The following is an 11619-nucleotide window of genomic DNA, read 5'->3' as shown; positions in this document are numbered from 1 at the left end:
CACAGGAGGGGGCTTGAGGGGAGACGTTGGGCAGGACTCAACAGCAGGGAGGACGTCCACGTCCAGGCGACAAGCTCCTCAAAGACTTGGGGGTCCAGGAGGGATTCCCTTAAACATGGGGGAGGCTGGAAAATGGGGAGGGGCGGGAGGGCAGGCTTGACCTCGCCGCTGATGCCACTTCGGTTTTTGTATTTGGGGGTTTTTTTCCCCTTTGGGGGCCAGACAGGGTATTGGTAGCCCACCTGGGTGGCAGAATATTTTATATCTTGAATTAAGGTCTTGCCTTCCGCTCTTTTACGTGAGGGCTGTGTGGCCTTGGAGAAGCTCCTCCACCTCTCTGAGCTCCATCTCAGATAGTTCCGATGAGGTCAATTCCTGGGCGGGGTACAGGGCACACTGAGGGTCTGCTCTGCAGTGGGTTTATCATTCTCCTTTTTTTTTTTTTAAAGTAGATTTTATTCATTTATTAGAGAGAGAGCATGAGGAGGGGCAGAGAGAGAAGCAGGCTCCCCGCTGAGCAGAGAGTCTGATGCGGGACCCGATCCCAGGACCCCAGGATCATGACCTGAGCCAACGGCAGATGCTTAAATAATTGAGCCCCCAGGTTCCCCGGAGTCTCCAGTCCTCCAGACCAGTGGCACGGGGGCAGCCGTAGGAATCCCCCCAGCTCCCTCCACAGAACAGTGTTCCCCTGGGACCTCTCGCCTCACGCGCCTCCCTGCTCTACCCTCCATCATCTCCCAACCCATTCTCCTAAGGTGAGGTGGAGGGTTCCCAACCCACTTGAGACAGGAGGAACTTCCCAATGGACAAGGTAGGAAAGGAAGGTGGGAGGGGGCGGAGGCGTCCGCTTCAGGGGAGGAAAGAACCGGGAGAATTTCCAGAATGTCAGCTGGCAGAGGGCTGGGTAGAAAAACCTACTCCTGCAGGCTCCAAGTGGGCGTGGACCCGCTCACCCTCGGCCACCTTAATTTCCAGGGATGCTTTCTGCTCAGGCCAGACTGGGGACCCCCAGAAGCACCTTCCCCAGGAGCTGTCGGTTTGTCCGTTGACCCCTTGGGAAAGGGAAAGCAGGAGACCCCTATGACCTCTGGGGTGGGGGGGGCCAGAGTGTCTCACCAGCTGAGGTGTCTGGGATCCCGAGCCATCCTGACCCCCTCCCCGATTCCGCTCTCAGGAGGGTCCCGGCTTACAGCAGGTGCACGGACCCAGGAACATGTTAGAAATCCAGACTCTCGGGGCGCCTGGGTGGCTCAGTGGTTTGGGTCTCTGCCTTCGGCTCGGGTCATGGTCTCGGGGTCCTGGGATCTGGCCCCGCATCGGGCTCTCTGCTCAGTCGGGAGCCTGTTTCTCCCTCTCTCTCTGCCTGCCTCTCTGCCTACTTGTGACCTCTCTCTCTGTCAAATAAATAAATAAAATATTTAAAAAAAAAAAAAAAGAAATCCAGACTCTCGGGCACCATCCAGCCCCACAGCATCAGAATCTGCTCTGTGGAGAGATTCCCAGGGGATCCTTAACGTGTGAGAACCGCGGCAAGCAAGCAGGTGCTGTGCCTTAGGAGCGGAGGGACAGTGGCCAAGCGCCGTGCGTCAGGAGACTCTCCCTTGGTGAGCCGTCTGGGAAGTGAGGCGGCCACTCCGGACAAGCCTCCACATGCCCTCCAGACCTGCCGGCCTCCTAAGTTCCAGCCGAGAGCAGCACTCCCTCTGCCCGACTTCCCCTAGCTGCAAACCAGAGTCAGGTCACCTAAGCTGGTCCCCAGTGCACACACCGTCCTGCCCGTGCAGGGACCATCTACGCCAGGAGCGGGTCCGCACCCCGCATCCCCCCACACTCTGCCCTCAGTGACAGTGGGACCCAGCCCGGAGTGCCAGCCTGGACGCCATCTGGAAGGCTCTAGGACATGGACACTTCCTCCCGCCGCCCCGGCCTGCATCTGGCAAGATCCAGCCGTGGGGGCCACTCCCCGTCCTCCTCCCCATCTCACCGCCGTGCCTTCCGCCAGTCTGGGGACAGACAAGATCGCATTATCCAAGGGCCGGGGGTCGGTAGCTCAGTGGACACGGACAGAGCACTTGCGGGTCGGAGGCCGGTGCTGGGCAGGCCCTGAGGAGCCGGCCGGCCGTGAACCAGACGGCGGGGATTCCTGACGCCTTCGAGCTGCCACCCTGAGGGGAAGACAGAAACTGAACGCCGTGGATAACTTCTTTGCCCCCACCCCCCCCCCCCAGATGCCCTTGTCAGCCACTCCTGGAACAGCCCCAGCCCGCCAGGCCTGGGCCCGCTTGGCAGAGCCCCGCTGAGAAAAGCACAATCCCGGGTCTCCCCACACTCGCGACCACCTAGCCGGGCCACAGAGCTACGGGTTTGCGCATCTCCTCCAGGTTGACCAGGACCCACCGATTGATTACATTTTCTCGCGTCTTCTCTTGGGGAAACCTCCGATCCGTGAGCCCTGAGCCCAGAGCTCATCCTGTGTGCATCCCCCGCAGGGGCAGAGAGGGGACCCACCTGTAGGTGGCTCAGCCCCAAGCCCTGGCAGGCGGCAGACCCCCAGAGGAGGCCGGCTTGGCCCTCGGAATGGTGGGGGGAGCTTCCTGCCGGCGGGCCGCCCCAGGGTCCTGCCTCAGTCTCGGCTTGCCCCTCAAGTCTCCCTGCTTCTCTTGCCTTCCTCCTCCGCCTCCTGCGTCAGCAGCACCCGCCTCCCACCGGGCCCGGACGCGGCCCTCGCTGCCCCCCGAGAGGACCATGCAGTGCAGCTGCAGAGTGGAGGGCGCCCCTGCCGGCCCGGGCAGCCCCTGGATCTCAGGTGAGCCTCTGCCAAGCCCCCCAGCACCGCCCCGCAGCAGGGGTAGGGGGCGGCGGGGGGGCTCCGAGCGAGCAGCCGGGTAGCTCTCACACCCCTGCCCCCAGGCGTGGCCTTCCCGGACTGGGCCTGCAAGGCCGAGTGGTCCCCGGGCTCCCGGCAGATCCAGCTGTGGCACTTCATCCTGGAGCTGCTGCAGAAGGAGGAGTTCCGCCATGTCATCGCCTGGCAGCAGGGAGAGTACGGCGAGTTCGTCATCAAGGATCCCGACGAGGTGGCCCGCCTCTGGGGCCGCAGGAAGTGCAAACCCCAGATGAACTACGACAAGCTGAGCCGGGCCCTCAGGTGACTGAACGAGCAGGGGCGGGGCTGAGGGGTCAGAGGTCAGGGTCCCTCTCACCCCCGCCCCCCCCAGCTGGGGTTTGGCTCGCTGGCCCTGGGCCAAGCCTGCGCCCTCCGCCTCCGACCCTGCAGATACTACTACAATAAGAGGATCCTGCACAAGACCAAAGGCAAACGGTTCACGTACAAGTTCAACCTCAGCCGGCTGATCGTGGTCAACTACCCGCTGTGGGAGGTGTGGGCTCCACCGCCCCCCCATGTGCTGCTGGGGGCCCCCGCCCTCCTCCGGCCAGCCCTGCTGCCCACGAGCTTGCCCAGCGAGGTAGGCGCCCCACAGCCCTGGCCCTTCGGCCCAGGAGAACCCCTGCCCTCCCCCTGCCTTGTAGTCCCTGAGCGCCCAAGGGCAGGAGCGGCGCCATGACTCACCCCTGCGTGGCTCACGGTGCAGCGCACACCTGGGAGTGAGGGCGCCTCCTTCCTTGCCGGCGTCAGTCCCGCGGTGGTGGGAGCCAGGGGAGGCCCCTGGGCGTGTGGGCAGTGACCGTTGAACAACCATCCTGAGAACACTCCATTGTGCTAACAAGTGGCTATGGGCCGCGTGAACTGGGGAACGCAGGCCAGCCGGGCCCGTCCCACCCCGCCCCTGCTTCTCACCCCCGCCCCAGCTCCTGCACGGCCTGCTGCTTGCCCAGCGGAACACGGCGGAGCAGCTGGCTGGACGCCAGACCCCCCACGGGCTGCCAGAGGCCACCGAGGACAAGAAGGGGAGCAGCAGCGGCCCCCGTGAGTGCTGGGGCTGCAGAGGGCCCAGGGGCAGAAAGCAGAGGAGGGGAGGACCGCCAGGCCCAGTACACGGGGCGCTCGGGTGGGAGGCTGAGACAGGGAATGCTACGGCCATTCACCCTTCCACAAACCGAGCCCGGCTACCAGCCACCTGGGCGGAGACTCAGGGAAGAGCCAGGAGCTCCGGGAACGCAGAGGAGGGGCGGGCGTCCTGCCGGAGAGCAACCCCTGGGCTGGCGAAGCAGGTGCAGGAGGTGCCCAGGCAGAGGGAACAGCTTTGGGACAGCAGAGAGCAGGCGCAGCAAGCGCCCGGGGGCCTGCCGTGCTCGAGACGAGGGATGCAGAGGGCGTGGGGGCAGGGAGGAGGGGGCAGATGAAGCCGGCCAAGCAGCAGGTGTCCCGTCACGGAGGACTCGGAGCCACGCTAACGGGTGGGACTGAACCCCATGGGTGGGAGGCCCCCGGGGGGGAGAGGCGCTGAGATTTTTATCTCAGAAAGATGACTTGGGGTCTATGGAGAGCTGGGGTTCCAGGAGGCCTGTGGCTGTGCCGGCCGGCTGGGGAGGGTGACTTAGGCAGAAGCGGATGAGCCGGAACCAAGCCACCCATACCAGGTGGAGAAGGAAGCCCAACAGAAGAGAGAGGGAGGAGAGCATGGCAAGCAGAGAGAACGTATCTGCAAAGGCCCTGGGGCAGGAAAGAGGTTCTGGGAAAGGCCAGCACTGCCCAGGGGGAGACCGTGGAAATGGAGGCAGAGGCCAGCTCTCCCCGGGCTGTAAACAGGCAGGTGACTGTCTGTGAGGAAGATCCCAGGGACACTCCAGTAGCCCAAGGCTCCATACAGAGGTCTCAGACCTGCTCCTCCTCACCCAGCAATTTCATGGGGGTAGACCCTCGGCCTTAGCCCGACCCGCAGTGTAGGTAGCTGGGGTCCCAGAAGGGCCTGGCTCTGGGCCCCGGATGCCGCCAAGGCTGTGGTGTGGGCCACCCAGGGCATGCCGGGACTCGCATGGCCACCCGCCTGCCCCTGCAGCTAGACGGAGCCCGCATGGCACCCCTGTTCTTCCACCCCGCCCCCCTCCCCGGCTCCAGGAATGCCTCGGGCACACAGCTTTCTCTTTGGGAAACCGTGAGGGCGAGACGGTGTCCCTGGCGAGTCCCAGCTTGGAGGGAGCTCCGGGCTCCTCCCTGCCCTCTGCGGGCACCCAGACATGCCCTGCCCGGCGTAGGTCCCCAGGAGGGGAGAGCAGCCCCGGGCCCACTTCCGGACTGGGATTCCAGAAGGCTAGAGCCGCCCCTCACTGGCAGGACGCTGCTTCGGGGAGGAAGAGTGGTCAGGATTCGGAGGCAGGGGCAGCGAGCGCCAGGAGGTGAGGCAGGGGGCAGCTCGCTTAGAACTGGCTCCTCTGTGCGCGACTCAGCCTCCTGCCCAGGGCTGACACAGCCGTGGCCTCAGGAGACCCAGGGACATGGAGGATGGTAACCCTGGGGACCCAGGGAGGGGACACCCCTGCCCCATGCAGGACCACATCCTGTTCTCCCCTTCAGAGCCCGACTTCGGAAAGAGTGTTCCTGTCCAGTCTGTCCGGTGGGTGAAGTCGTAACTGATGTGCTTTTCCAGTTTTTGTAACTCCAGCCCCGCCGCCGCACTCACCCCGCTTTTCCGTTAAAAGTGGCCTTGCTAAGGAGGGACCTGGAGGGATTGGAGTCGGGCCTTGGGAAACGTAGACAGTGCTGTGAGGTTCTGCTAGTCACCCCGAGACCTGGGCCAGGGCTGGGCACCCCATTGTGGGATGCCCGCAGAGCAGGAGGGCAGGGGGCATGAGGGCAGATCTGGGAGGAGGGGCGGCAGGGAGCAGCAGAGGCAGCCGGAGAAGCCCGGGGCCCCACACTAGAGCCTCAGCCCTTTGCTCCAGGCCAGACGGAGTGAGGACAAGATTCACGGAGATTCGGCAAAGGCTGTCCTCATGCCAGTCGTTGCACACACGGGCACTGAGCTCCTAACAGTGCCCGGTGGGGCCGGGTCCAGGGAGAGCGCAGCGGGCAGCCTGTCCCCTCTGGGCTGGGCCAGGGACACGCCCTACAAGAGGCAAGGGCCCAAGTGCGCACTCTGTCGGGGCCCCCGGGAGAGTCCAGGGGCCATGCAGGGCGCACCCAGGCTCTCCCCAGGAAACGGACTCCGAGCGAAGAAGACAGGAAGGTGCACAGTGGGGAGAGGAAGTTTCCAGGAAGAGGAAAGGGAAGTGGGTGGAGATGCGGGGCGTCCCGCCTGACCTCTCCCGCTCTCGCTCTCTCTCCAGGCCTCGGCTCTCTCCCGGGCCCCTGCCAGCTCGGCCCTTGCTGCCTCCTGGGGAGCCTCCAAGACCAGCCACCCAGCCTGGCGTCCTTCGCCCCTCCCCTCCCCCCCTCCCTCCCTGCCGACTGGGCCCACCTCTCAGGGCCCTTCCTGCCTCCTGCCCCCCCAGAGCAGCCGTTCCCAGGGGTCTCCAAGCCAGACATCCTGCTCCCAGGGCCCAGGGGCCCCACGGGGACCCGCCCCTTTCTGGGCCTCCCCCTGTGGGCTGGGCTGGGACAGGGGGGTGGTGAGAGGCTCCGGCTCTTGTCGCTGAGGCCCCAGGGCCTGGAGGTGAAGCCCCATCCCATGATGGGTGCAAAGAGACGCCTGGATCCCAGGGAGGGCTTCTCCTCAGACATTCACGGACCCAAAACTGGGGACAAAAGCCTCGTGTCCCCCTGGCTGGAGAACTTCAAGGCAGTATGGCCCTTGGACCCTCCTTAGGTGGGGAGCAGATAGGGGGTGGGGGTCCCCCAAACTCCATCCCTCCTCCCGTCTGCTCCCTTTCTGGCTTTGCCTGGCCCGGCTTTGCAGGGGTGGAGCTGGACAAGAGGAGGTGGGGAGCATGGCAGGGGTGAGGAAGATTGAGGCAAGGCCCCCTCTTCCCCCCCAGGTGTCAATCAGATTAAGGAGACAGTCTTCATCTCCACTTTCTCAAGGGGCCCAGACCCCAGCGGCCCACACCAGGGAGAAATTGGGCGTCTGGGTTCGGGGGTCAGGGGGTCAGCATGCCACGGAGTGTTAGGGCCCAGGCCCCTCCTCCAGGCCCGGCAGTCTCTGCCCCGCCCTCCTCACCCTCCCCCACCAGCGCTGGGAGCTCCTGGCCACCAGACTCTTCCTTCTGTCGTCACCTCCCCCCAACCCCTAAGACCCAAGGGCCTGGGGCAGGGAGGGACTGGCCTCGTGGGTTCTGTAATTCTGCCCAGCAGACCGTGAATAAAACGCCCTTGGCCACCTGCCCTCTTGGCCGACCACCCCTGCCATGTCCCCACCCCCTCCTGCTGCCCTGACCTGGCGCAGGGCTAATCGTCCCCCAGGGTTCTTGGGCGGGGGCGAGGGGTGGAGAGAGGGGCCGCCACGGACGGACCCTGAGCGCAGAGAGCAGGGCCTTCCCGGAACCACCCACGTGTCCCTGCGTGACCTCCGAGCACATTCGAAGCGGGTGGGGTGATGGAGGGCCTTGGCAGGGTCCCCTCCTCTCTCCCCGGGTCTCAGAGTGGCCCGCGGAGCTGACAGAGCCTGGGTGGCTAGGGGAGGGGGACACGCGAGCGGGGGCTCCTGCTGTGCGAGGGCAAAGCCCACGGGCAGAACGTTCCCGGAGCCAAGGCGAGCGGACTGGACCGCCCTCCTGTCTCTCGGCTGCCCAGGCCAGGGTCAGGACTTGTCTCCCCTTCCTTGCTTGGGTGCGGAGCGGGAACTAAGGGGGCACAGAGGGTCCTGGTCCCTCGTGCAGGAGTGGGTGTGCGCCTTGCTTCCTGCTGCCGCCCTGTCCCTCTCTGTGGCTGACGTGTGGGGAGGGAGAGGCCCCAAGCAGCTCGGAGTCAGGCCCTCACCCCACGGAGAGGCCGAGATGCGCCAGAGCCCAGCGCCTGGGCCTGCAGGCTGGACACAGGCCAGAGCCCCGTCTTCGCCTCCCCCCACAACAGGTCTCCCCCCCCCCTGGAGATGTCAGGAGCTGCTTCTCGCTGGCTCCTCAAGCTGCAGGCCCAGCCCAAGCCCTGTGGGAGGGAGGACCCCCCAGGCCGGGGCGTCCCTTCACCCTGCCCAGTCCCGGAGACAAAGAGCTGGTGTTGTCCCTCCGGCCCAGGAACTGGCTCGCACTGTCAGGGGGCCTGGGCGCTGCTTGGAGAGCCAACCCCATGGACAGGGTCCCGTACCAGGGACCCCATGTGCCCTCTGTCCTACCCACCCCTTCTGGGACCGCTGCCTTTCAGGCAATGAGCAATGTTTGCCAGTATCCAAAATTCCCTTTGGGGAGGTGAACTGGGACAGGCCAGGCCAGGAGACGTACCCTGGCGGGGCTGGGGATGCTGTGCGTGTGGGTAAATCCCACTTTCCCAGCCTTGGCACCGCGGCCGTCTGCGGCGTCTCTTCTGCTGTGGTGGGAGCTGTGCTCTGCGTCCTGGGTGGCCGCCAACATCCGTCCCCACCCTCCAGATGCCAGCAGATGCCCTCAGCTGTCCCCAGGGGGAGGAAATTGTCCCGGCTGAGAGTCAGTCCAGCAGAGGGTGGCCTCAGCAAGTCCCGGCGGGCTCCGCCGCGCAGGACACCGCGGGGTTATGTGTCGTGAGAGTGCCCTCTGGTGGCCAGAGAGTCCACCAGCGCCGTGCCCGTCCAGGGACTGGGGGCGGGGGAGGGGGGGGACGTGCAGGGCGCAGCCTGGGGACATGGCCAGGTTTGAGAAGGGGTGATGGGCACCCTGGGGTCTTCTCAGGTTGGGAAGGGAGTTTCAGGATGAAAACCGTTTATGAAACTGTCCCGTTCCAAGCCCCCTTTGCAAATCACGGACGAGCCACCAAAGGGTCCGCAGGTCTCCTGTGGCCACAAACAGCGTTAGCAGCCCCTCTGGGACAACGGGGTGCAGCCATCAGCCCTGACGTCACAGCCTCTGGCTGCCTGTGGCCATCACCTCCCCCGCCCCGGGGAGAGTCAGAGCGGACGCTCAGCCTTCTTCCAGGAGCAGCGGGCACCAGGACCAGACAGGCAGTCGGCGCCCCAAACACCCCTGCTGCCGCCGCTGTGACACCAAGCACAGGGACACCCGTGGGTTCGAGCAGCGTTTGAGGAAGTCGCCCACCCTGGCCTCACGAGCTCTAGACTGCTGGGAGCCAGAGGGCCCGTGGTGATCGTGGCCCGCAGCTGGGAAGAGGCTTGTCCGAGGTCACGGGGAAAACGGGAGCTCCCCCCACTCCCACCTCACCACAGTCCCGAGGACCGAGGGCTTAGGCGGCCCTCCGACCCCTTACCTTAGCGGTACGAGCATATTACGTACCGAGAGGGAGATTTTCCACGATTCCGGTGTGATTTCCAGTGCGGCCGCAGGAGCAAACTTTTCGCTGTGTCTGTGCATTCGCACACGTGGTCACGTCGGCTGGTGCTCACCCCGGCTGCGTGATGTGGAAAACAGCGTGTCCCCCACGAAGCCGGGACTCTCAGGGTGACAGCACACGCTCCTTTCAGGCGAGGCGTTTGTCACTAGAACCTTGACGGGCACCGGCACGAGGCCCAAAAGCAAGTCGTTTGCTGCCCCGAATCGCTGGTGGCAGCGAGGATAATCCCTGCCCTCTCCCTCCTCGGTTCCCAAATGAGGACCTGCCCAACGGGGGAGAAGAAGAGTCCAGTGCACACACACACGTACATACACGTATACACACGTACACACTCGTGCACGCACATGGTACACACGCATACACACGTACCCACATACATACACACATGTGTACACACGTACCCGCATGTACACACATGCACACGTATACGCACACACATACACATGCACACATACGCATGTACACACACGCGTGCATGCACACGTATACACACATTTACACACATGTGTACGCACATATACACACGCATACACACATGTACACACACACGGACATAATAACCCAGTGAGTGTTTAAGGGCCTACGACGTGCTGGGAGCCACTGAGGTGCAAGCGACGGCCCTTCGGAAGCCTCTGGGAGGGGTCGGGGCTGCGGACACCAGCGCCCGGCAGAGAAGCTGAGCGCGGCCGCAGGGCCCCGGGAGGGACGCGGGGCTCAGAGCCCGTACACAGAGCTTGAGCACACGCCCTCTCCGTCACGTCCAACACCGAATTCAGAGACACAATGTGTTTAGTGACCAACCTACTTTAAAGTACCTAAAAGTGACTCTTAAGGAGGCATTTCTAACCCCAAACACAAGTAGCCGGGCCCCATGTGCCCAACGCTATCCCAGTCACCAACACGCACATGCGTCCGGGACTGCTTTTCTCCCCGAGGGCTACTTCATGGGCACTTCGCCAAGCACGGACAGTCGGCGTCCGGCAGGGCCTCTCGCCACGCGGAACATTCGGTCATGCCGGTGTGGCGGGCACTCGGCCAACAGCCTCCGCTGGCCTTCTGGGTTGTCTCCCGCTATCTGCGGTGTAAATACAATGTGTCGAAACCTTGGTCCAAAGTTATCATCTGTTTTTCTTTTTTGAAATAGTTCCTTGACCTACATCCTCAAGAATAAAATAACTGGCTCGAAAATCACATTTTTAGTTATTTTTAAGATTTTTATTTATTTGACAGAGAGAGCACACAAGCAGGGGGAGGGGTAGAGGGAGAAGCACAGTCCCCTCCCCCGCTGAGCAGGACCCTGGGATCACGACCTGGGCCAAGGGCAGAGGCTTTAACCCACTGAGCCCCCCAGACGCCCCCAGAATCACAACATTTTAATGGCTGTAGATACGTACTGCCCCGCTGTCCTCAGAACGGATTATAATACTGTAAAAAGCCACCTCACACCCCACTCCCCGTGAACCAGCCACGCCGTCAAGGGCCCGTCCGACACCCACCAGAGAGGCAAACACCTGCTCAGGGCTACGTCCCCAGCAGGGGGCCAAGCCGGGCGCAGCGCAGACGGCCAGCCGCTCCGAGGCCTGTGCTGACATGGCAACAGCGAGGGACGGGTTCTCCCCGAGCCCCCTGCGGCCCAGCCCTGCCCCACCTGCCCCTGCTTCTCTTAGTGAGGCAAACTGCTCCGTCCCTCCACTCTCTATCCTCGGTGAACAGCGAACAGCAAGGGCCACCGAACACCCCGCACTCACTGGTTCCACTCCGCACTCTCCTGCCTGAAGACCGGGCACTGCCCCCCCCCTTGAATACTTAGAAGACGCCTCAGGGCGCCCAGCAGGCTCCTTTGGTGGTGCATGCGACTCCTGAGCTTGGGACTTGAGTTTGAGCCCCATCCCGGGCATAGAGATCGCTTAAATAAATCTTTTTTTTTTTTATCTTAAAAAAGTAAAAAGAAATAAAAGATTTTAAATTCCTATGTGGCCAAGTAAGGAGAGAGAGAGGAAATAGAAACGTAAAGAGAAAGCAGGGGCGCCCGGGGGGCTCAGTGGGTTGAGCGTCCCACTTCCGATCTCAGCTCGGGTCCTGATCTCAGGGTCCTGAGTTCAAGCCGCGCACAGGGATCCACGCTGGGCGTGGAGCCTACTGAGAAAACAGAGAGAGACAGAAAGCAAAACACAGAGCCCTTCAGAAGGCTTGGAGGAAAAGGGGAAGGAGCGCTTTCCAGGCCACCACTCACTCACCTCGTGTGCTGTTAGAAAGGTAAATAATTTCTGTAAGACACGCCTCCCACTTGGGCTGGGAGCTGG

At 63.3% G+C, this 11619-nt stretch overlaps 1 protein-coding gene across 1 annotated transcript; it reads left to right on the top strand.

Moving 5' to 3' along the window:
- Positions 1 to 2748: 2748 nt before the first annotated feature.
- On the top strand, positions 2749 to 8006 carry ETV3L (ETS variant transcription factor 3 like). The gene is made up of 5 exons (XM_045983215.1): positions 2749 to 2809; positions 2914 to 3151; positions 3281 to 3470; positions 3814 to 3931; positions 6232 to 8006. Exons 1-5 carry the CDS (start codon positions 2749 to 2751, stop codon positions 6708 to 6710), a joined length of 1086 nt encoding a protein of 361 aa, XP_045839171.1. The 3' UTR covers positions 6711 to 8006.
- The last annotated feature ends 3613 nt before the right edge of the window (positions 8007 to 11619 follow it).

Source organism: Meles meles, chromosome 17 (assembly GCF_922984935.1).
Source record: "Meles meles chromosome 17, mMelMel3.1 paternal haplotype, whole genome shotgun sequence".
Lineage (NCBI taxonomy): Eukaryota > Metazoa > Chordata > Mammalia > Carnivora > Mustelidae > Meles > Meles meles.
Note: the sequence above shows the minus strand (reverse complement) of the source record. Positions and strands in the feature narration are given on the sequence as shown.

What these genes read in the sequence shown, in the direction of transcription:
- ETV3L (XM_045983215.1), top strand. Translation starts at nt 2,749, where the DNA reads ATGCAGTGCAGCTGCAGAGTGGAGGGCGCCCCTGCCGGCCCGGGCAGC. An exon ending in CCACGAGCTTGCCCAGCGAG is followed by an intron (nt 3,471 to 3,813) that starts GTAGGCGCCCCA and finishes CCCCCGCCCCAG; the next exon opens with CTCCTGCACGGCCTGCTGCT. An exon ending in GGGGAGCAGCAGCGGCCCCC is followed by an intron (nt 3,932 to 6,231) that starts GTGAGTGCTGGG and finishes CTCTCTCTCCAG; the next exon opens with GCCTCGGCTCTCTCCCGGGC.